A 23163-nucleotide genomic window follows, 5' to 3' on the forward strand; every position below is an offset into this window, starting at 1 on the left:
TGGTGGTTTTGAAGACGGTTGTTTGATTATAGATTTATAGGTTGTTTTGGCGGTAAGGGGAGGCAAGAGGGTGGTTTCGGCGGTGGGGAGAGGGAAGGGGTTGTTTCCGGTAGTGCGGCAGGGGAGAGGGTGGTTTTGTGGGTGGGGCCGGTAAGGGGAAGGCTGCCGGCGGTTGGGGCTGACGTGGTTGGTTTAATTTCTTTTTTTAAAATTTTTTAAAGTAGTAAATCATGCAACATGTGGCAATTTTTTTTTCTTTTTCTTCACTATTGATTATTTATTTTAATTTTTTTTTGGACTAATCACATAAAGACACGTGTCAGGCAACCTAGAACATCAGGTTATTGACTGGTTTGGGATTGAAGAAAGAAAACGAAGGCAAAAGTTGGGATTATTATAGAATAATTGAAAGTTGGGATTATTTAAAGTAAATTGAGCAAAGTTGGGATTAAAGTGTTTTTTTTTTTTTAATTTTTTTTTTATTAAAAGCTACCAATATTTCTTATGTACAAAATAAATAATAGCTTTTCATATATCTCTTATAAGTCTGTTACGTAATATATTTATATAATGAAATTTGTTTTAAAAGGTAATTTAAACTGAGATTCATTTAAGATTATTTTAATCAACTAATAATATAAAGTTCACAACTATTGTTATGTTGTACTTCATATTTTTTTTAAAGACGTTGCGGATATTATTTAATTTAATAAAGATCCACCAAATTTTGAAGTTTTTTGAGGAAAATTAGTTGTACATAAATATTTCAAATCCATATCACTCTCCCACTTAGCTAACATATGGGCAGTCATTTTATGCGCCAGTCAAACATGAGTCCAATTGAAGACATTAAAGACAACATATCCTATAAATATCTTCCAATAACATAAAAATAGGTGCAACTCCAAACTGATTTCTTTTTATAGATCTGGTCATGCTACTTGCGCCACTTTCAAGAGCTACTAGATAGACCAAACTCTTTCCCAAAATCGCCTACAGTGTTATGAGCGGTAGTACTATTTTTTTTTTACAAGTATGATAGTGATTAATTATTCCATGAGTAAAAAATTTGAATAGCATAGATATTTTTCTCATGCAGAGTGTATATTTCTATAATATATATTTCTCTATTACATAAATCAATGGTATCGTACATCAAAATATCCTAAATCAAAAAGGATATACACCTTTTGAAAGGAATGGTATCCTTCGAACAAGTGTATTACTCCAATAGAGGGTTCAGAATTAATTAGGAAAGCTAATTATTCAGTGAAAACAAGTGATCGGAATGTCTAACTAGAGGGCGCTTTCGATCAGTAAGATTAATATATAATTAATCTTACAGCTTGTTCTTGACCGAACCCTGCGGATCACACCCAATCGTGTAATTGAATTAGGGCGACGAATTAATCCGAATGATTAAATACGTCAATAAGGATTTTACGAAATCAGACGCCGGATTCCGAGCTTAAAGCGTCAAAACCGAGCGTTGAACGTCGAGTCCATTATAGGAATCGACGAGACTATTAATAAGTCAAACGACAAGTGGCAACTCAAGGGAAAGGGTAGGTGAGGACCACAAGGGGAGGACCACTTGCTCACTTTGTTCCCCAAGCAAGAAGCCAACTCATCCTAAAGGCAAGCCAAGTTGGCCGGCCAAGCCTTGGGCTCCAAGGCACGCCCAACTGGCGGCCTTTCTCTTGGCTAGGTCTGCCAACTCACCGCAAGCCCACACAAGCTTGCTGGACGCTAATGGGCTGCTCGCTAAGCCTGCTTGCGTGCTTGCGGGCTGATGCTAGCGCTGCTAGCTTGTGTGCTCAGCCAGCTCGCCCAGCCAGCACACATACGTGGCTGCTGGGCTTGCGGCCAAGGCACACACAAGGCTAGCAGCCTTGCTAGCCTAGCCAGCCTAGCCCTTGCATGGCTACCTGCTAGCTATGGCCAATGTGAGGCTACGACTAGGTGTTAACTTGTCGTTTGACTTATTTATCGTCTCGTCGAATCTTAGAATCGACTCAATGTTCGACGCTCTAATCTCGAAATCCGACGTCCGAGTTCGTAAAATCCTTATTAATGCATTTAAACCTTCAAATTAATTCTCCGCCTTAGTTCGGTTACACGATTGGATGTGATCCGTAGGGTTCGGTCAAGAACAAGCTGTAAGATCGAAAGCGGCCTCCAGCTAGACATTCCGATCACTTGACTTAACTGAATAATTAGCTTTCCTAATTAATTTTGAACCCTCTATCGGAGTAATACACTTGTTTGAAGGCACCATTCCTTTCAATGAGTATGTGTATTGCTCTTTTCCTATGTCTCTTAATGCCTCTTCATGATCAATAAGGTAAGATTCACCGTTATCCTTATTATGTCGAGATCTGTTTCTCGAAATTCCGAGTTCGATTGTCAAGGATGATTTCAAAAATCCTTCTGAGCACGGCCATGCATTTTCACAGTCTCTCTCTTCGAGAGGCCTTGTAAACAAAAAAGACATATTTCGTATTGTTAATAGGAGGACATTATGGTAGAGGTATGAATCGGTCGTTGGACAATCACCCCAAAACCAAACACTATTTCTACCTAAACTAACCTAAGACAAGTCTAGGGCAAGTAAAGGATCGTATCCAAAGGGAATGGGTATGAGTACACCGAGATTATGAAACGGTTGTAATCTAGTTCAGTCATAAATTGGGGTTTTGATTAATTAACTACTATGAAGGCAAACACTAGGGGGAGATGGGAATCGACACCAACCAAACCAATAGATCAATACCATAGGCAAACATGAACGCAAATTGGGTGATAGAAAGAGCACTCAACATTGTCTTCTTTCGAACACAACACTAAGCATTCCTAAACCAAGCTCAACTAACATGATAGGCCAACCAAGTCTTAATGATGGGAAATAGGCCACTAACTCGAGTTTGTCTTTCAATCGGTCCAAGATAGCATTAAGGCACAAGTAATTGGGATTTCTCACCTAATTATCGCAACTAAGACTACTACATCATCCAAACAAGGAACCGTAATCAAGATAGAAATTCGGTCTAATCATACAAGAAAAGGCTCACAACCAAACTTCATCTTTCAATGCAAGCATAGAAGTGAATACATGAGCAACAAGTGGCCATCCAATTACACATGCAATTAACCAACTCTTTAACAATCAATCATCAGCCCAAAATGAACATGCAAGCACAAATATAAATCAACCCATGGCTTGGTTGGGTCTTCACCCAACCCCTAGCTAATTAACTAATCACTAATCATGGTGAAGAACAACATAGCTACAAATCCTAATTCTAGCATTAATCTAAGAAGTTGGAGGGATTGATAATATGGAAGTAGATTGAACATGCAACAATAAATAAACAAGATTAAGAGAGAAATAAATACTTCAAAGTAATTAAAAACAGAAAATATAAAGAGTAAGAGATAGAGATTACTAAATAAATCTTCAAAGTTGAGAGGAATTGTTGAAATTGAGAATACAAACTTCAATTAATCTACTCTAATGATTGAGTTTGAGAGAAACTAAACTAACTAATGAGAGATTAGGGAACTAACTAAGAGATAAGGGTCTGAGAAAACTAAGGGAGAAGAAGCTGTATAAAAATGAAGCCAAGGGTGGTATTTATACCCCCAAAAATTACATAGGAGAAACTGTCAAAATAGGCTCTAGAACAGTAGGAGCGCCCGCTCCTCAGGCTGGAGCGCCCTCTCTTGGTCTTCCTACGCGCCCGCGCCTGGCTGCATCAAAGAAGGCAGGAAGTTGAAGCGGCGATAGGAGCGCCCGCTCCTCTTCAGGTGCGCGCTCGCTCCGCTAAAAAATCAACAAGGCAGTTTGTTGAGATGCATGAAAGAGTGCCCGCTCTTCTCGAGGTCCACGCCCGCTCCTAAGCTTGCTGGGTTTCCTTGAATGTGCCTTTGAGCCCAAGCTAAATCTTCACCATGTATTTGTACCTATAGACATGAGCAAACACACCTAATCTCGCTGCTCATCTCTCCTTTTAACCTCATGTCTATGCATCTCTTAATGAACATGTATCCCATGTTCACGTTCCCTTCTATATTGCCTTCGAATCTTGAAGCTATGAAGAGGCATTTAATCTCCTCTTTTGTTATTTTTTCTAAGTCTTACTTAAAGAAACAAGCATAGCTCATGAGTCTCATGAAGATTCGATGGACGGGGTGGATAGTGTGGCTAGCATGGCTAGACCGGGTCGTGAAATTAGGATAACTCGTAATGGTATTCCTCCAAACTTGCTCCTCGTAGCTAGAGAAGTAAGTACCATTCGGGTTGTACACTTGGTCAATCTCAACAAATTGCTACTCTGACCAACTTAGTGTCTAAAATTGTTCCTGGTAATGAGTCTACAGCTAGAGTATGTGGTGTTTGTTCTGAATTTTCTCATGCTACTGATGAATGCCCTTCTTTACAGAAGGAAGATGTCAATGCTTTAAATAATTTTCCTGGTCAATCTCAGAGGAAATATGACCCTTTCTCTAATACTTATAATGAAGGTTGGCTTGATCATCCTAACCTTAGGTATGGACCTAGACCATCATTTTCTCAATCTAATCAAACTAGGCTATTTGTTCAACATAATTCACAACAACAATCTGGTTCATCATTAGAAGACTTAGTGAAACAATTGACTACCCAAATTGGACAAGTTCATAGTCAAGGTGTCCAATATCAGAAGAAAACTGACACTTACCTACATCACATAGACAATCAAATAGGTCAAATTAGCACTTCTCTTAGTAATTTGGAATCTCAACTTTCAAATAGGCTCCCTTTTCAAACACTTGCCAATCCAAATGAACATGCTAAAGCTATAACACTTAGGAGCAGTAAGGAGTTAAAGGTACCTAAAATAAAGAATAGAGAAATAGAGAAAAAGGTAGAAGTCAGACCTAAGGATGTATTTTGTGAAAGTAAGGAAAAACATGATAAAGAGAGTGAGAAAGAACCTATAGGGAAGGGTAATTCTGATGTGAAATTTGATGTACCCCCTTTCCCCTCTCGATTTGCTAAAGTTAAGAAAGAAGCCCTTGACAATGAAATACTTGAAACATTTAGAAAGGTTGAAGTAAATATCCCTCTTCTTGATGCTATTAAACATATACCTAGGTATGCTAAGTTTTTAAAAGAGCTATGTACTAACAAAAGGAACTTCAAGCCTTGTGAAAAGGTAAGAATGGGTGAGAACATATATGCTGTGATTCAAAAGAAACTTCCCTCAAAATGCAAAGACCCTGGCATGTTTTCTATCCCATGTAAAATTGGTAACTCGAAATTTGAAAGATGCATGTTAGACTTAGGTGCCTCAATTAATGTCATGCCTCAATCTGTTTATGATACTTTGAATATGGGTCCTTTGTCTAAAACTAATGTTATTATCCAATTAGCTGATAGATCTAATGCATTTCCTATGGGAGTTTTGGAAGATGTACTTGTTCAAGTGAATGAACAAGTTTTTCCTGCTGATTTTTATGTGCTTGATATGGGTGATAGATCTGATAGTGTTCCTTTATTGTTGGGTCGACCTTTTCTAAAGACTTCCAAAACTAAAATTGATGTTCATGAAGGTAATTTGACAATGGAAATTGATGGCGAAATGATTAAATTCAACATATTTGATGCTATGAAATACCCTAATGATATCAGTAATGTTAAATCTATAGATTCATATGATGCATGTGATTGGATGGCTCAGGATGTTTTTGATGAATGGTGTGAAAATTTATTTGAAAATGGTGTGTTTGGTGATTTTAAGAAAACGAAAATGGTTGATTCTTTTGTAGTTTCGTCTAATGTGATTGAAACTGATGCTTCTGATGGATGCAAAAAGTCTTTACCTTCTGTTGTGCCTAAATTGATTCCTTCTATTGCTAAGCCACCAGAATTAGAATTGAAACCCCTTCCCTCTAATTTGAAGTATGCTTATTTGGGTGATAATGAGACTCTACCTGTGATTATTTCAAGTTCTTTAAATGAATCTCAAGAGACCAGGTTATTGAATTTGCTTAAAAATCACAAGGAAGTCTTAGGATGGACTTTAGCCGACATAAAAGGCATTAGTCCCGCCATGTGCATGCATAAAATTTTTCTTGAAAAAGATGCTAAACCAACTAGAGAGGCTCAACGTAGATTAAATCCTTCAATGATGGAAGTAGTTAATAAGGAAATTCTAAAATGGTTAGATGCAGGAGTGATATATCCTATTTCCGATTCTCAATAGGTAAGTCCTATACATGTGGTACCGAAAAAGAGTGGAATAACAGTTATCGAAAATAATAAAGGAGAATTTGTCCCCACTAGAGTTTCTAATGGATGGAGAGTTTGTATTGACTATAGGAAGCTTAATCAAGCTACCAGAAAAGACCATTTCCCTCTTCCATTTATTGATTAGATGTTAGAAAAACTTGCTGGACAATCTTTCTTCTGTTTTTTGGATGGTTATTTAGGTTACACACAAGTACCCATTGCCCCTGAAGATCAAGAAAAAACCACTTTTACCTGTCCTTTTGGTACTTTCGCTTTTAGAAGAATGCCTTTTGGTTTATGCAACGCCCCTGGAACTTTTCAGAGATGTATGATGAGCATATTTTCTGATTTGATTGAACAAGATATGGAAGTGTTTATGGATGACTTTACTGTTTTTGGTGATTCATTTGATAGATGTCTTCGTGCTTTGACTCGAGTTCTGAAGAGATGTGTTGAAACTAACCTTGTTTTGAATTTTGAAAAGTATCATTTCATGGTAGAACAAGGTGTGGTTCTTGGTCATATTGTAAGTGCTAAAGGTTTAGAGGTAGATAAAGCTAAAATTGAAATAATAAGTTCTTTTCCTTATCCTAAATGTGTTCGTGAAGTTAGATCATTTTTAGGACATGCTGGTTTTTATAGGCGCTTTATAAAGAATTTTTCAAAAATTGCTTCACCTTTATGTGCTTTTCTTGTTAAAGATGCTATTTTTGACTTTAATGATGCATGTAAGAAAGCTTTTGATGATTTTAAAGCCAAGCTGACAAGTGCTCCCATAATTAGACCCCCTGATTGGTCATTACCTTTTGAAATAATGTGCGATGCTGGTGATAAAACCATAGGAGCTGTTTTAGGTCAAAAGAAGGGTAAAGAGTCTTATGTGATACATTATGATTCTAAATCACTTGATCCTACCCAATGCAATTACACTGTGATTGAAAAAGAGATGTATGCTGTGATATTTGCTTTGGAAAAGTTTAGATCTTATTTGCTTGGTACTCATGTGATTGTTTATTCGGATCATGCGGCTCTTAATTACTTTATAAAGAAGAGTCACTCAACACCTAAGTTTCTTAGGTGGATGCTTCAATTATAAGAGTTTGATCTAGAAATTAGGGATAAAAAAGGTGGTGAAAATCAAGTTGCTGACCATTTGAGTAGGATTGTCCCTAGAGAAGATTGGCCTATGATAAGTGATTTTTTCCCCGACGAACAATTGCTTTCTTTATATCATGTTGAAACTCCTTGGTATGCCGATATGGTTGATTACTTAGTAACTAGGACGTTTCCCCCTTTTCTAACTAAGGCTATAAAGGATAAAATCAAATTTGAATCTAAATATTATCTTTGGGATGATCCATATTTGTGGAAATTTTGTTCTGATCAAATGATAAGGAGATGTGTAGAGGACTCTGAATTTTCTTCGGTGTTGAATTTTTGTCATTCTCTGGAAGTTGGTGGCCACTTTGGACCTCAACGAACTGCTTTTAAAGTATTGCAATGCGGTTTATATTGGCCTACAGTATTTAAAGATGCTTACCTGTTTTGTGCATCGTGCGAGCAATGTCAGAAATCAGGTAATATTTCTAAAAGAAATGAAATGCCTCAACATGGAATCATAGTTTGTGAAATATTTGATGTATGGGGAATCGATTTTATGGGCCCTTTTCCTTCCTCTTTTGGTAATCTTTACATTGTGCTAGCTGTAGACTACGTTTCTAAATGGGTGGAAGCTAAAGCCACCGTAATTGATGATGCAAAAACTGTTGTAAAATTTGTCAAAAGTCATATTTTCAATAGGTTTGGTTTGCCAAAGGCCATAATAAGCGATAGGGGAACCCATTTTTGCAACTAAACATTTGGCACTCTGCTTGCAAAATATCATGTAACACATAGAGTGCCAATGCCTACCATCCCCAAACTAATGTGCTAGCTGAAGTTTCAAATAGGGAAATCAAGTCCATCCTAGAAAAAATGGTGAATCCTAATAGGAAAGATTGGAGCCTTAGGTTAGATGATGCATTATGGGCTTATAGGACATCTTACAAAACACCTATAGGAATGTCACCATATCGCCTTGTCTTTGGTAAAGGATGTCACTTACCAGTAGAGCTATAACATAAGTCTTATTGGGCTGTGAAAACAGTGTAACATGGATTATGAACTTGCAGGGTAGCAAAGAAAACTTAGTCTACAAGAGTTGGAGGAAATCAGAATAAAGGATTATGAAAATGCTCAGATATATTAGGACAAAACTAAGGCTTTTCATGACAAAATAAAGAATTGTTAAGACTAATTTCTCAGTGGGACAGAAAGTTCTTCTGTATAATACTCGTCTTAAGCTATTTCCTGGAAAGCTTCGGTCTAGATGGCTAGGACCTTTTGTTATTACTAACATTTTTCCACATGATGCTGTTGTCGAGTATGAAGAGAACTCAATATTGATAGGCAGCAGCACCACAAATATTCTAAACTTAACCAGCTAAGTCGTTTCTCCTTTTTCTTCATTTCTTTTTCATTGAGGACAATGAAAAGTTTAAGTGGGAGGGGGGGGACAACTGTTGTTTTCTTTATTTTGGATGTTGGGATGTCAGGCAGTCAATTTACTGGGGAGGTGTTGCCGAATTTTTTTTTAGATGTTGGAAATTTTGAACTAATAGCAGTAAAGTAAAAAAAAAAAGTTTGTTTTCTCCAATTTTCTTGATAACTCACACTCTGGGATTGTGTCATTTCTCCCTCAAATTGCAACTAATCCGTGTTTTGAAAATGATTTAGGCGTTTGAAACAATGCATATGACACATCAACCAAAAACTATTTTCCATGAACAAGTCACAAATATACCTTTACTTACAAATCAAATGGTTAACCTTTCTGAGATTAGTAGAGCATATTAAAGTGTGATGTAAAAATGGTTGTTGATATTCAGTGGTGATACAGTACTATAAAGTGAAAGTTTCAATATAAGGCTCTGCGTACCAATGACTGGGTATATGTGTTAATCAATTAAAAAAAAAAAGAAAAAAAAATTCAAACTCAGTTATGTACGTGTGATGTTTCTATTTCTTGCTTGAGGAGTTTGAGTAATTAGATCCTTAGGGGTATCTTAAAACCTAGTGCCTTGGGCCAACTGGACCGGGAGCCACTGGTCGAACACTCGTTACATGGACTATTCAACAGAGATTGAACATTAAGAGTCATGAAACTAAAAAAATAAAAAAAAATTAAAAAGAGAAAAAAAGAAGGGGGTAGTGTACTTAAAATTTCAGTGTGCACTCAAGAAATATTTATTATGAGGAATCACTAGTAGAAAAAATGAAATAGGCACCCCCCCTTTAGCACCAGTTCTTGAAAACCGGTGCCAAAAGAAATGAGCAGGAGTGAAAAATTGAGAGTGGGCACCGGTTTGAACTAAAACCGGTGCCAAATTCTATAATTGGCACCGGTTCAAACCGGTGCCAACTTAAAAAAAAAAAATTAAAAAATGGTATGGAAGAGAGTTGGCACCGGTTCACCGGTTCAAACCGGTGCCATTTATGAGATAAAACCGGGTTTCAATTCCTTAATATATACTTCATTCTTCATTTTTCAATTCAGTCTTTCATTCTATACTAGCAGCTTCTTCGTTTTTCATTCTCTGATCTCTACCTCTAAAATAATTGCATGCTCTCCTTCCTAATCTCTCCTCTCTCATCTCGATATCTTCTTCTCTCTCATCTCTATTCTTCTTCTTTAATTTATAGTTCTTCTCTCATCTCGTTCTGCTTCTTTGACCCCTCTCATCTTTGTTCTTCTTTCTCCAACCAAGCACAACAACCAAGCTGTCGCCGTCAACCACAATAAACATCGCCGCCGCCTTAAATCTGGGTAATTTAAGGGTTTTCCGGTTTCTGGGTTCTTGAATCTGGGTAATTTCTGGGTTTTGGGTTTCTGGGTTCTGGGTTTTTTCACGATTTTGCTCGGTTTTTTCTGTGTTCTTAGGGTTTCTGGGTTTTTTTTTTCTAGGTTTTTGGGTTTTGTGGGTTGAATTTTTGTGGGTGTATTTGTGCGAAATCGTTCGTTTTTAATGGGGTTTAATTGATTGATTTTTGTTCGATTTTTTGGGTTTAATTGTTCGATTGGCTTTCATTTTTTTTGGGTTTATTTGTTCTATTTATATTTTGTTTTTTTGGTTGAATTTATCTGGGTTGAATCTTAGTGCCTTGTTCGATTTTTATTCGATTTTTTAGGGTTATTTGTTCGATTTATTTTCGATTTTTTTGGGGTTTATTTGTTCTATTTATTTTTGGTTTTTTTTTGTTGAACTTATCTGGGTTAATCGTTTGTTTTTAAGGGGTTTTTTTTTATCGATTTTTGTTCGATTTTTTGGGTTTATTTGTTCTATTGATTTTCGATTTTTTTGGGGTATATTTGTTCGATTTTTGTTCGATTTTGTGGGTTTATTTGTTCGATTTTTGTTGAATTTATCTGATTTTATTGTTTTAATTGATGCAGGTTTGAAGTTCCTGATTTTTTAATTTTCGGTTTGAAGGTCGTGAATTTGCTGAGTATGAAGTTCGAAGTTTCTGGGTTTTGGATTGTAATTTATTTTTTTAGCAATTTCTCTGTTTTTTTTATTTTTTTATTTTTATTTTTTATTTATAAATTGTAAAAAACAATTTATTTGATGAATATAGCCTTGTTCAATTTCTTGTTTTGGATTGATGAATAAATTGGATTGATGAATAAATTGTATGCTGAAATAATTTTTTTTAACTGTTTGAAGGCATAATTGGCACCGGTTAACCGGTGCCAATTGTAGTTAAAAAAAAAATAGCGCGCATTTACATTTGGTACCGGTTAACCAGTGCCAAAGCGTGTAGTTAGCACCGGTTAACCGGTGCCAAATGCTTTAGTTGGCACCGGTTTTGAACCGGTACCAAATTTTTGGGGATTTGGCATCCCTCAAATCCCCAACGGTTCAAAACCGGTGCCTTAGGGGGGGTTTGAACCGCTTCCAAATTACCTTTTTCGTCTAGTGAATATTTGATATTATTTTGTTGTAATCATACTATGCTCTACTAATTTATAGAATATTACCACCACAATCCCATAATTATTGTCATATCCTTCATTTACCTAAACCCCCATGATATCCTTGAAAAGTTTTAATGATTTGAGACATGTGGTTTGGTATAAGTAAGGAGGGTGAGAAATTATTAAAGCCAATCAACCAAGTTGTCAAGTTAAATGGGGGAAACTTCTATAAAAATGAGTTTTTAAAATTGTTTACTGCTATTTAGTTGAATTTTTTTGAATAACAGACTTTGTGGGTATGTCTTCTACAAACCCTCACGAGACCGTACTCATCCTCTAGGGGGAACTTAGGGGTTTAAAGGGCTTGTTGCACGTGCTAAGTATAACCGTGATTCCTACGACAATGAGTTAGGTTTATTGCTTTTATAGGTTAGTTTTAATTACTTTGTTCGAGGGCGACCAAAGACTAAGTGTGGGGGAATTTGATAAATGCATAATATACTATATTTTTAGTCCCTTATATTAGTACAATGGCCGCTTAATATCGGTTATTTTATGATTTTATTTACTTTTATTATTTTAGATTTTATTTTATTCATTATTTTATTTTATAGTTATTTTTATAATAATTGATACTTAATTTTATGTTGTGTGTTTTTGGTGGGAAAACAAGAGGAAAATAAATCCCATTTATGTTTCTATTCAAAGGATCATTTGCTTGCTATCATCAAAATATATGAAGAAGGAAGCAAAATATTTGCAAGCACTACGTGGAGAACAACAAGCCCAACAACAAAGCAAACTAGCAACACCTAAGTGAAAATAAAAAATTAAAAAAAAATTAAAAAAAAGAAAAGAAAAAGAAACTAAAGGGCACGTGACGTCCTGAAGAAAGCAACAAGCTACATCAAGCAACATCAAACAATCAGAAACAAGAAGATAGAAATCTATCTTGCTTGTGTGATAACCGAGGCCTCCAAAACTCCGTGTTTATCTTCAAACAACTTCAACGAAATTCAAGCAAAAACAAGAAGATGAAGATCTATCCTAATTCAAGATTCTATCTTTTCATACCTAGAAAACCTAGGATGGTTTTGGATTATAATAATCCCCAATCATCCCTCCCAAACGGGACAAAAGTTTTACCACGGGACTAACATCGGGAATTTGTGAGGCTTGGTGGAGTACGATTGATCCGAGGTTGATAGACTGCACATACCGGAAGGTGAAGGGACGAGTGACGGCGACGATCTAGCGGCGGCCGTTCGATCGTGGCTCATCAGTTATGAGTTCCCTTCACTCACTTTTAAACTCTTTCAATCTTGTGATTTATGTTTTTGCTTAAACTAAATTAATTTGATGTAATTTAGTCTTTAATTTTCTGATTTTTAGTTTCACCTTTTACACGCTGAGTTTAATGGGATTTCAATGCTAAGTTTTGTGCTTAATGAATTCACATGATTATTTGTTCTTACATGCATGTTTAATTAAGCTATACTTGTGGTAGTGCACGATTGCTTGTATGGAGTAATTAAACTATACTAAATTATTACTTGACGCGGCGTTACTTGATAATTTAGAGGAAATAACTTAGTGATACTAGTTTGAGCGGCTCAAGTTAAGTATTGTTGAGTTTGTGAATTAATCTAATAAAACCAATTTATTAGGGTAGAATATATATTAGCAAGAATCTAATTTTAGTGAGCAATATATGTCAAATAGACCGCGGCGGTAATTTGTCTACCTAAATACTAAACTGAGAATTGAAGGAAACTAATAGGAATGAAGTTTGGAACTAAATTACATCGCTGTATCCTATGATCAAATTAATATATCAATGGTGGTTTGCTTGTCGTCTACTGTAAATAGTAGGTTAATATTTTTTCTTAGTCTCGTTAGTTTGGTTATCACGATTTAAAACCCCCCATTCTCTTGTACATAACGTAAATAGTTTATTTTTCTGAGTTAACCTTGAGTTTAAAAAGTTCAAATTCTCCTCGTGGGATCGACCCTTGCTTACCCTTTTCCTAGCTGTTAATATTTTTGGAGGATAAGTTAGGTAAATAAATAATTAATTTTATACGGTAAACGACACGTATCACATTCGACCATAGGAGCGGGTGTGCTTTGATCCTGGAGCGCCTGCTCCTTAGCTGAATTTGAGCTATCGCTTTCCACTTCAAATAGAGGGGTGGGTGTGTTGTTATTGTGGAGCGCTTGCTCCTATCTTCATTTCAGCTTCTTGATTGTTTTCAATTTTTTTTTTGTAAACCTGATGAAAGGAGCGGGTGTGCACTCGTTATGGAGCACCAGCTCCATGCTTGGTTGGAGAATCTGCTTTGTTTTGTTCTTCTCGGAGCGGGCGTGCTGATGAGAAGGAGAGCCCGCTCCTATCAATGTTAGAGTTTTTGCCGTAATAAGCCTCAGCTAGGAGCAGGCGTGCAATCCTGTTGGAGCGCCCGCTCCTTTTTTTTGAGGAGTCGCTGCTTGGTTTGGCTGAACTCGAAGTGGGCGTGCGCTCTTGTTAGATTGCCGAAACTGCCTTCTTCCCCTTTTTTTGAGCAAATCTTCCTAAAACAAAACCAAGCACAAACAAACACTCAAAATTGTTAGTTCAAGCTCTCTCATCTGTTGTTGGAGCGCCCGCTCCTATGCTGGACTGCCGAAACTGCCTTCTTCCCCTTCTTTTGAGCTTATCTTCCTAAAACAAAACCAAGCACAAACAAACACTCAAAATTGATAGTTCAAGCTCTCTCATCTCTTATTGGAGCGCCCGCTCCTATGCTGGACTGCCGAAATTGCCTTCTTCCCCTTCTTTTGAGCTAATCTTCCTAAAACAAAACCAAGCACAAACAAACACTCAAAATTGTTAATTCAAGCTCTCTCATCTCTCAATTTTTTTTTCTAAATTAAAAACAAAAATACTCGTATTGCCTCTCGAGAACAGAGCGCTTCATTAACGTCACTAGCTTGACGCAAATTCAAAAAATATCCTCAAGGTGGGATAAAATTCGAAATCATTTTGTCACCATTGTTTTCATTGTTACAAATGGCCTTCATGGGCAAAACCAAATTGTTTTCTTGACTAACACCTACAACAAGTTCATTCTCAACTTTCTTTGAATCTTTCTTCTTCCTTTTTCTCTTCGTCTTTCCTTTCCTCTTCTTCTTGGAAGCTTTGGTGTTGACCATCTTATCCTTTTGAGCATCGGGCTCACCTTCTTCAAGCTTCGTCTTGAGGCAGGCAAGCATGGAAATCTCCTCATCAAACCTATCCACGCCTTGCTTTGACTCATGAACATCAAAAAGAGGGTTAGTGGCAAAAAGCATTCTCAAGTCATGAAAATCATTATCATTGAGAGCATCTAAGGTCATGCAACCTTTCATGGGGGAAGGACATCCTCTCTTAGGATCAATAGTAAGGAAAAATTCATCATCACCCATATTCAACATGAGTTTTTCTTCCCTTACATCTATAATTACACCATCTGTTGCTAAGAAAGGTTGACCTAGGATGATAGGGGTGATGGCATCTTCCGTCATTTCTAGAACAGTAAAATCAACCGGAATAATGAAATTGCCCACCTTAAGTGGGACATCCTCAACCTTACCCTTAAGGAATTTGGTGGATCAATTGGCAAGCTGTAGAGTGACATTGGTGGGTACCAAACCACCTATGCCGAGCTTCTCATAAACCAAAAGAGGCATCAAACTCACATAAGCTCCTAGATCACATAGGACATTTTCAAAGGAAATGTTCTTAATAGAGCAAGAAATAGAGAAACTTTCGGGGTCTTTTAGTTTACGGGTGATTAGTTCTTGATAATTGCATTACAATTCTTGGTGAAGCTCACCGTGGTGGACTCACTCATGACAGCCATATCATCCTCACTTGACTAAGACACCTCACATTATTTCTCTTCCCAACCTCCTCACTCTCACTCTCTTTTTGCAAACTCATGGGTGAAGTATCTTCAATGGTGGTCCCACATCTAGTCATAATTACAATACAATGCTCTCTAGGATCAATGGCTTGACTAGGTAAAGAGGTGCTAGAGTTGTTACTTTTAAGTACATTAACTAGTTGAGTTAATTGAGTTTCTAGCATCTTATTGTGGTCTTGCAATTTCTTGATACCCTCCACTAAATCATTGGGTTTCTTTGTTTGCATATTAACAAATTTTTCCATGGTAGTTTCTAAACTCGACTTAAGAGGGGGAACTTGAATTTGGAGAGGTGGTTGAGGGATAGGAGTAAGCAAGGGCTGGTCTATTTCCTCCATTTTGGTGGTACTTATTGTCATTTTGATGGTTTGCTTGGTTGTTAGACACATAGTTACCATTACCTTGATTCCTATAATTTCCATGATTATTATTTGAACATTCCTTTGGCCACTATATTGACCTTGACTATTTCCTTGGGTTTGGCCCCCTTTCCAACCAAAGTTTGGGTGATTTTTCCATCCCTCATTATAAGTGTTGGAATAAGGGTAATACCTAATATTGGGTTGACCATTTTTTATTGCATTAAGTTGTTCCATAGGAGGGGAGGGGGAGCATGAATCATTTAGCAAATAACACTCGAAAGTCACATGATTATCACCTCCACACGTGTCACATAACATCATTTATATTGACACATTTTCATTAGATGAACTAGATGCATGTGAATTTTGATGTGGGGAAATGGAAAGGGAAGAGGAATGCAATTGATCAAACTTATAAGACAAAACATCTAATTTTGAATTAATCATATTAATGGCATTAACCTCATACCTTCCTCCTTTCTTGGAGATTCCCCTCTCATCAGGACTCCAATCGGTGTAGTTTTGAACTACATCTTCAATGATTTTAAGCGCTTCCGTTGGTGGCTTGTTCATGATTGGTCCACCCGATGCTCCATCCAACAATATGCGATCCGCTCTCAAAATACCCTTATAGAAACCATGGAGCAAGAGCCAATTCTCCATGCCATGGTGTGAGCATTGTCGTTTATAGCTCTTGAATCTTTCCCAAGCATCATAAAGTGACTCATCGGGCTCTTGTTAGAAGTTTGATATTTTGGACCTCAACTCCGCCGTTTTCCCAAATGGAATGAACCTCCCAAGGAATGCTGAAGTTACCTCATTCCATGTGTTTAATGAGTTTGGAGGCAACCTATCAAGTCAATCACTTGCCTTTCCCGTTAGAGAGAACTTGAACATGCTTAAAAGAATGTAATCCGAGGTCACACCATTCGCCTTCACGGTGTTACAATACCGTGTGAATTTCTTGATATGCGCAATGTGATCCTCATGTTTTTCCCTGGAGAATTGGTGACCTTCTATAAAGGTGATAAGGGCAGGCCTTATCTCAAAATTGTTCGCTTCGGTAGTGGGAGTAGCAATCCCACTTGCTTCTTGATATGGCGGAGGAACACCTAACTCTCTCAAGGTTTTGTTTGGAAGAGCCATTTGAAATTGATTAAGTGGTGAAGAAGTGGGGGAATTAGTCCTTGGTGATTCTAGTGGAGTGGAGTCTCCACTATAGTCACTAGAACTAGAATGATCGGATTCATTTATATACTACTCGCGGTTCTCTTAAAGTAGCAATACTTGCTCTCTTCCTCTTTTCTCTTCAGTTTGCCCTTACAACCTTTTCAAGCTCAAGATTCAAAGGCACAAGAGGTAGTGCTCTATTGCTGCGTTTGGGCATAAAATAAGGAGAACTAGATGCAAGATTAGTAGGTTAGTCAAAGAAAACAAAGAAAAATAAAGCTATACAATTGAACTAGTCTCAAATATTTTATAAGTAACTCAATGCTCAATGTCGTTCCTCGACAACGGCGCTATTTTGGTAGAGGGATAAAACGATAGTTGGACAATCACCCTAAAACCAAACACTATTTCTACCTAAACTAACCTAAGACAAGTCTAGGGCAAGTAAAGGATCGTATCCACAGGGAATGGGTATGAGTACACCGAGAATATGAAAACGGTTGTAATCTAGTTCGGTTATAAATTGGGGTTTTGATTAATTAACTACTATGGAAACAAACACTAGGGGGAGATGGGAATCGACACCAACAAAACCAATAGATCAATACCATAGGCAAACATGAACGCAAATTGGGTGATAGAAGGAGCACTCAACATTGTCTTCTTTCGAACACAACACTAAGCATTCCTAAACCAAGCTCAACTAACATGATAGGCCAACCAAGTCTTAATGATGGGAAATAGGCCACTAACTCGACTTTGTCTTTTGATCGGTCCATGATAGCATTAAGGCACAAGTAATTGGGATTTCTCACCTAATTATTGCAACTAAGACTACTACATCATCCAAACAAGGAACCGTAATCAAGATAGAAATTCGGTCTAATCATACAAGAAAAGGCTCACATTCATATTTCATCTTTCAAAGCAAGCATAGAAGTGAATACATGAGCAACAAGTGGCCATCCAATTACACATGCAATTAACCAACTCTTTAACAATCATTAACCCAAAATGAACATGCAAGCACAACTATCAACCAACCCATGGCTTGGTTGGGTCTTCACCCAACCCCTAGCTAATTAACTAATCACTAATCATGGTGAAGAAGAGCATAGCTACAAATCCTAATTCTAACATTAATCTAACAAGTTGAAGGGATTGATAAGATGGAAGTAGATTGAACATGTAACAATAAATAAACAAGATTAAGAGAGAAATAAATACTTCAAAGTAATTAAAAACATACAATTTAAAGAGTAAGAGATTAAGATTACTAAATGAAGCTTCAAAGTTGAGAGGAATTGTTGAAATTGAGAATACAAACATCAATTAATCTACTCCAATGATTGAGTTTGAGAGAAACTAAACTAATTAATAAGAGTTTAGGGAACTAACTAAGAGATAAGGGTCTAAGAAAACTAAGGGAGAAGAAGCTCTCTAAAAATGAAGGCAAGGGTGGTATTTATACCTCTAAAAATTACATAGGAGAATCCGTTAAAATCGGGCTCCAGAACAGTAGGAGCGCCCACTCCTAGCTGCATCAGAGAAGGCATGAAGTTGGAGTGTTGATAGGAGCGCCCGCTCCTCTTAAGGTGCGCGCCCGCTCCACTAGAAAATCAGCAAGGCAGTTTGTAGAGATGCATGAAAAAGTGCTCGCTCCTCTTGAGGTCCACGGTCGCTCCTAAGCTTGTTGGGTTTCCTAGAATGTGCCTTTGAGCCCAAGCTAAATCTTCACCATGTTTTTTTACCTATAGACAAGAGCAAACACACAAGAGGGACGGAAATACCAAAAACTAGAATTATGTACAAAAAGGAGTTAGAAAGGGATTGAAGTAGGGGAAAAAGACTAAAAAATTGTGTAAAAGATGCCCTAATAAGTGGACAAATAAAACACTTATCACATTCCCAGTCTTGTATTTGTTAAGCTTCCCTTACTAAGAGGCCTAGCCGCCTGAGTGTTGCTTTTATAATACCCTTTTACGGCAGACGTTTGACAACATAAAAACAGACTAGTACTCAAACAAGCGAACTTACAATACTCATGGTTGAGGAAAGAGGTACCGATAGCCATAATGAGTAATATACTTATGACAATTATTAAATCTCTTAGAGTATTCTCATAGGTTGATCCGGTATATATAGTTCTAAACTTATACATGTGCAAATGATTTATGACTTCATGCCCTTGTAGCACAAGAACAGTGCTATAAATCATACTATACACTAATCTCACACGGTCATTAGTCGTCCAACCTTCAATTGACCTTGATTAGGGATACTTTCGATATGATATTCAATGTTCACTTAATAAGTGTTTCTTTGTCCAAGACATTATCTTGATACCCTATTTTGAATATCGTCAAATTGAATGGACTTATTATTTAATTCTAAACCACAATTAAATAGATATGGAATAATATTTATTCCAATATGAAAGTTTTCAATGTTTCATCTTATGATAAATGGTTTTCCCAAATGTTTCATGAATAATAGTCTTTACAAATCATTTATAGAAATCACACCCATATCTAATATGCTTGATTTTTTTTATGCAATTGTGAATGTTGTGCTTCACTTATTGCATAGGTTTAGTTATCATTTCTTTGCAAATCTTAGCATCTTCATTATCGAACACATTCATAATAAGATAATAAAATTCAAGTGTGTTATAGATTACATCCGATTTCGGATTTATTGCCTAAGTGATGACTCTCACTCATTTTCATGATTTGAGACCTTCAACTTGGTAACCTACAATCATTAAAGTTCAATAACGAACTATCCATTGAACAACTTTCCTTTTATTGACTCTAAGGCAACAATGCTCTCAACATTTACTTTAGTAGACTTTCTAATGATGCTTTGCTTGGATTTTACTCCAACCGGTTCACAATGATTTGGAATACCCTAATCATTTGTGATCATGAAAATTCACCTTAAAATTCCGCAAATTACACATGGATGCAAGTCCATGTTACCATTATCAAGCCACGATGCATCTAAGCTTGTGCTTATAAATAGCTTCCTTATTAAGGATCTAATCCTTGCAAGGTTGTGCTTGCAGCATCAAAACTCATATTATATTCATTTCCATGCATCAAGAACTCATCCTCTTGATTAACCAAGTACTTTGGATGTTCTTGATCATAATCTAATGATCCATTACTTAGATTCAAGTCGATTGGTACTTTAAGCTTGTCATGCTCTAAGCATGCAAGTCATGTGACGATTTCATATCGTAGCATATATGATGGATTCAATTGTAGAACTATTCCCAATTTGATCCCACTCATGCGACTTTTAGCTCATCTAGTTTCATCGAGTCTCGCTAAACTATTTGCTATATGATACGGTTGAAAATCTCTACTAGAGTTTTTCATGTTTAACTTAGTATTTGTCTAGTTTATGCTTACTTCAAACATATACTTAGTCTTATACATATGGGTCGTAGGCCTTTTCAAGTCCTTCATGTTCAACACAGTACATTTCTTTACTCGTTCAAACATTTTAGTAAGTCTATCCAATATATCTTATTCCTACTATGTGCTAAGTATCACCTTAGCTTGGTCCATTATTGAAAAATACTTTCAAATCTAAGCATTTAGCATTTGATGTAAACTTCATGTTAAACCTTACAAAATCAACTTTTTCTCCCTCTAAACTTTTTATCTAAAAGAATTTCTATGTTTCTCAATAAGCCAAAGTTTATGAGAAAACATATTCCAATTCCTACACGCTTCTCTCAATCCACCAATGGATTTCTTGAGCTTGCTTTCAAATCTAGCATTATTTAGATTAACAAAACCCTTAAGACTATATCCATAATCTCTTCCAAAATTCCATTTTAGGAAGGTGATTTTGATATCTATAGCCATATTCCATATGTGCAATAATTGCTAGAATAATCGCGAAAAGACTTAAGCATTTCGATTAGCGAATAGGCTTTATTAAAATCAACATCGTGAATTTAATTGTAATCTTTTCAACCAATCTAGCTATGTATGCATATAAATTTCCATATTTGTTTGTTTTCTCTTTGAAAACTTATTTGTGATTGATCTTTACCCTTCATGCAAATTAATCAAGTTCCAAACCTAATTTTCAAACATGGAGTCTATTTCGGATTTTATGGCCTCTAACCATCTTTCGGAATTTGGATTTGTCGTAGTTATCTTACAAGACACTATTCCCTTACTATCCAATAGTTTTTTTTGGTGAATTCTATCCTTTTACGGGGTAATTGCATCAAACACTGAGTTTCGAGGCACGTCTAAAGCCCTTTGATTACTTTGATCTTGCTCCAATACTTTTAAAGTTTTGTGAGTAATGAATTCTCTTAAGGCACTTGTAAAGTCCTTTGAGTATTCTTGATCAATCATTCTCATGAAGCCCTTCTAAAGTCTTCCGAGATTTAGTTTCTGTTTGTTGCTCGTCTCGATGGTCATCAAGTTCATATTCCTCCCACTTGTCGTCTTTGAAATGTGTTACTTTTCCAGAAAGACACCACTTAAAGCAACAAGTCCTATGTTCTCAATTTGGTTATGGAAGAAATGCCCCTAGTCTCACTTGAATGCTTACAAAGAGACATGTACATTGTCTTAAGGTGAAAGTTCGTTGCGAAACAAATAGTTAGCTCCCACTTGAGCTACCTTAGCCCTTATTGAGCTAATTAGCTCCCACTGAGCCAAAGAGCTCCCACTAAGGCTAAGATCCCTAGACATATACTTAAAAAGACGCTAGAAACTATTTTTATCCATAATTGAATATAGTGTATTTTCTTAGCTTCGATAATATTGTTTAGTGTAACATTAGTCATTGGTGCATATCTTTAAGAACTTTATAGGAAGGGATGTGATCCATCATCGTTCGAGATTACCAAGTGGCTTCGAGGTCTCCATTAAGACATATTATATTCTTTGTGGAGCTGATCATGAGATTCCAATTTCATAACCTTAGGATGATCACTTTTTGGCTCAAGCAAACATCGCTCGATCTAATCTAGACGTTTTGATCTCTTGCCAAGTCGATTCTATACTTCATTGAACTTTTGAGCTACTCATGATCCAGTTTGTTTCACATTTGATGAATATAGCCATTTTCATTCAAATTCTTGTAGAAACATTGAAGTAATGGAATCCTGTTTAGCTTTTTGACTCAATTGTCTATACCAAGCACAATAGCTCCTTTATTTGTCAGTTTCAACAAGTAAGACTTGCTTGCCTTTGACCGATTCCGAATCGATCAACTTTCAAGAATCTATCTAATAGAGCATTGAGTTCGTTTTTGTCGATGTGACATTGTTAAAGATAGTCGGAACACAAATCATGTCCATGATTTGAACCTTGTGAGTTTATGTTAAGGAAATGTTTGTTTATAATCAAGCATCCTTGACTCATGGCTTAATCGACCATGCCATTCAAATAAAACCAACAACTATTGTTCTTTTACTTTGAATGTAAGTCTTTCTGTATGTAAACGGAATGTGTAACACCCCGTCCTTATCAACATAAAGATGTTAGCGGAAATAACATCGGGACGATAATGTCACTCAAAAGAGTTGAAATGGGGTTAAGAAAGAAATAACAAATTAATTTAGTCCATAGCAAAAAGAAACCAACACTAGGTTCAAACAAAGCCAGAAACCTTATTCAAACATCGAACATAAACCTAAAACCATCCTGAAAAGTTTAGAGGCAAAACAACCTCTATCAAACCAAGCAAAGGAAACAAAATAGTTCAAGGAAAACTACTACTAAGAAAGTCCTTCTAACACCATCTTGTGGACGTCTATTATAGTCTAGAAAAAGAAACAGGTCCTAAGTCGATCCTCACTGACCCAGCCCAAACAGTGACATTTCCACAATCATTCAGCATCTGTAATATCAACAAAAATTCCACAATCAGTGGGGAGTAACTAGCAGTTCTCCTAAAAAAATCAAGAAATACAAAGTAATGAAGAAAGATTAAGGTAGTGTTTGGCCAAGCTCTTAAAAGTGTTTTTGAGTGTGAGAATCTGAAATTTGGCCAAACAAGGTATTGTACAGAAGTAAAAACTATTTTTCTAGAAGCTCAAATGACCCCAAAATAGCGTCTAGCTAGTGTTAGAAGCAGAAGCATCAAATTGGAGCTTCTTAGAACTGCTTCCCGGGGAGCCAAAATAGTCAATTAATGAAATTTTTTATGAGACCATTATACCCTTGTCTTTTAAGAAAATACCCATATGTCCCATCTAAAAAACATTCTCTCTCCTCCCCTTTTCTCTCAAAAGCCATTACTGATACTCTCTATTCAACCCCGAATACCCATATGGCTACGAGTCTCCTTGCTCTCCCAATTTCCCTTTCCTTCAACCCCACATCCTCCATCAATAAATTATTCTTTATTTCTTTGTTTTTT

General features: G+C 36.5%; 1 protein-coding gene across 1 annotated transcript; it reads left to right on the forward strand.

The window, feature by feature from the left end:
* The first annotated feature begins 4182 nt into the window (after positions 1 to 4182).
* On the forward strand, positions 4183 to 6248 carry LOC110707795. Its single transcript, XM_021885846.1, has 2 exons — positions 4183 to 4284; positions 4443 to 6248. The coding sequence occupies exons 1-2, from the start codon at positions 4183 to 4185 to the stop codon at positions 6246 to 6248; spliced, it is 1908 nt and encodes a 635-aa protein (XP_021741538.1).
* The last annotated feature ends 16915 nt before the right edge of the window (positions 6249 to 23163 follow it).

Source organism: Chenopodium quinoa, unplaced genomic scaffold (assembly GCF_001683475.1).
Source record: "Chenopodium quinoa cultivar QQ74 unplaced genomic scaffold, ASM168347v1, whole genome shotgun sequence".
NCBI classification, from domain to species: domain Eukaryota; kingdom Viridiplantae; phylum Streptophyta; class Magnoliopsida; order Caryophyllales; family Amaranthaceae; genus Chenopodium; species Chenopodium quinoa.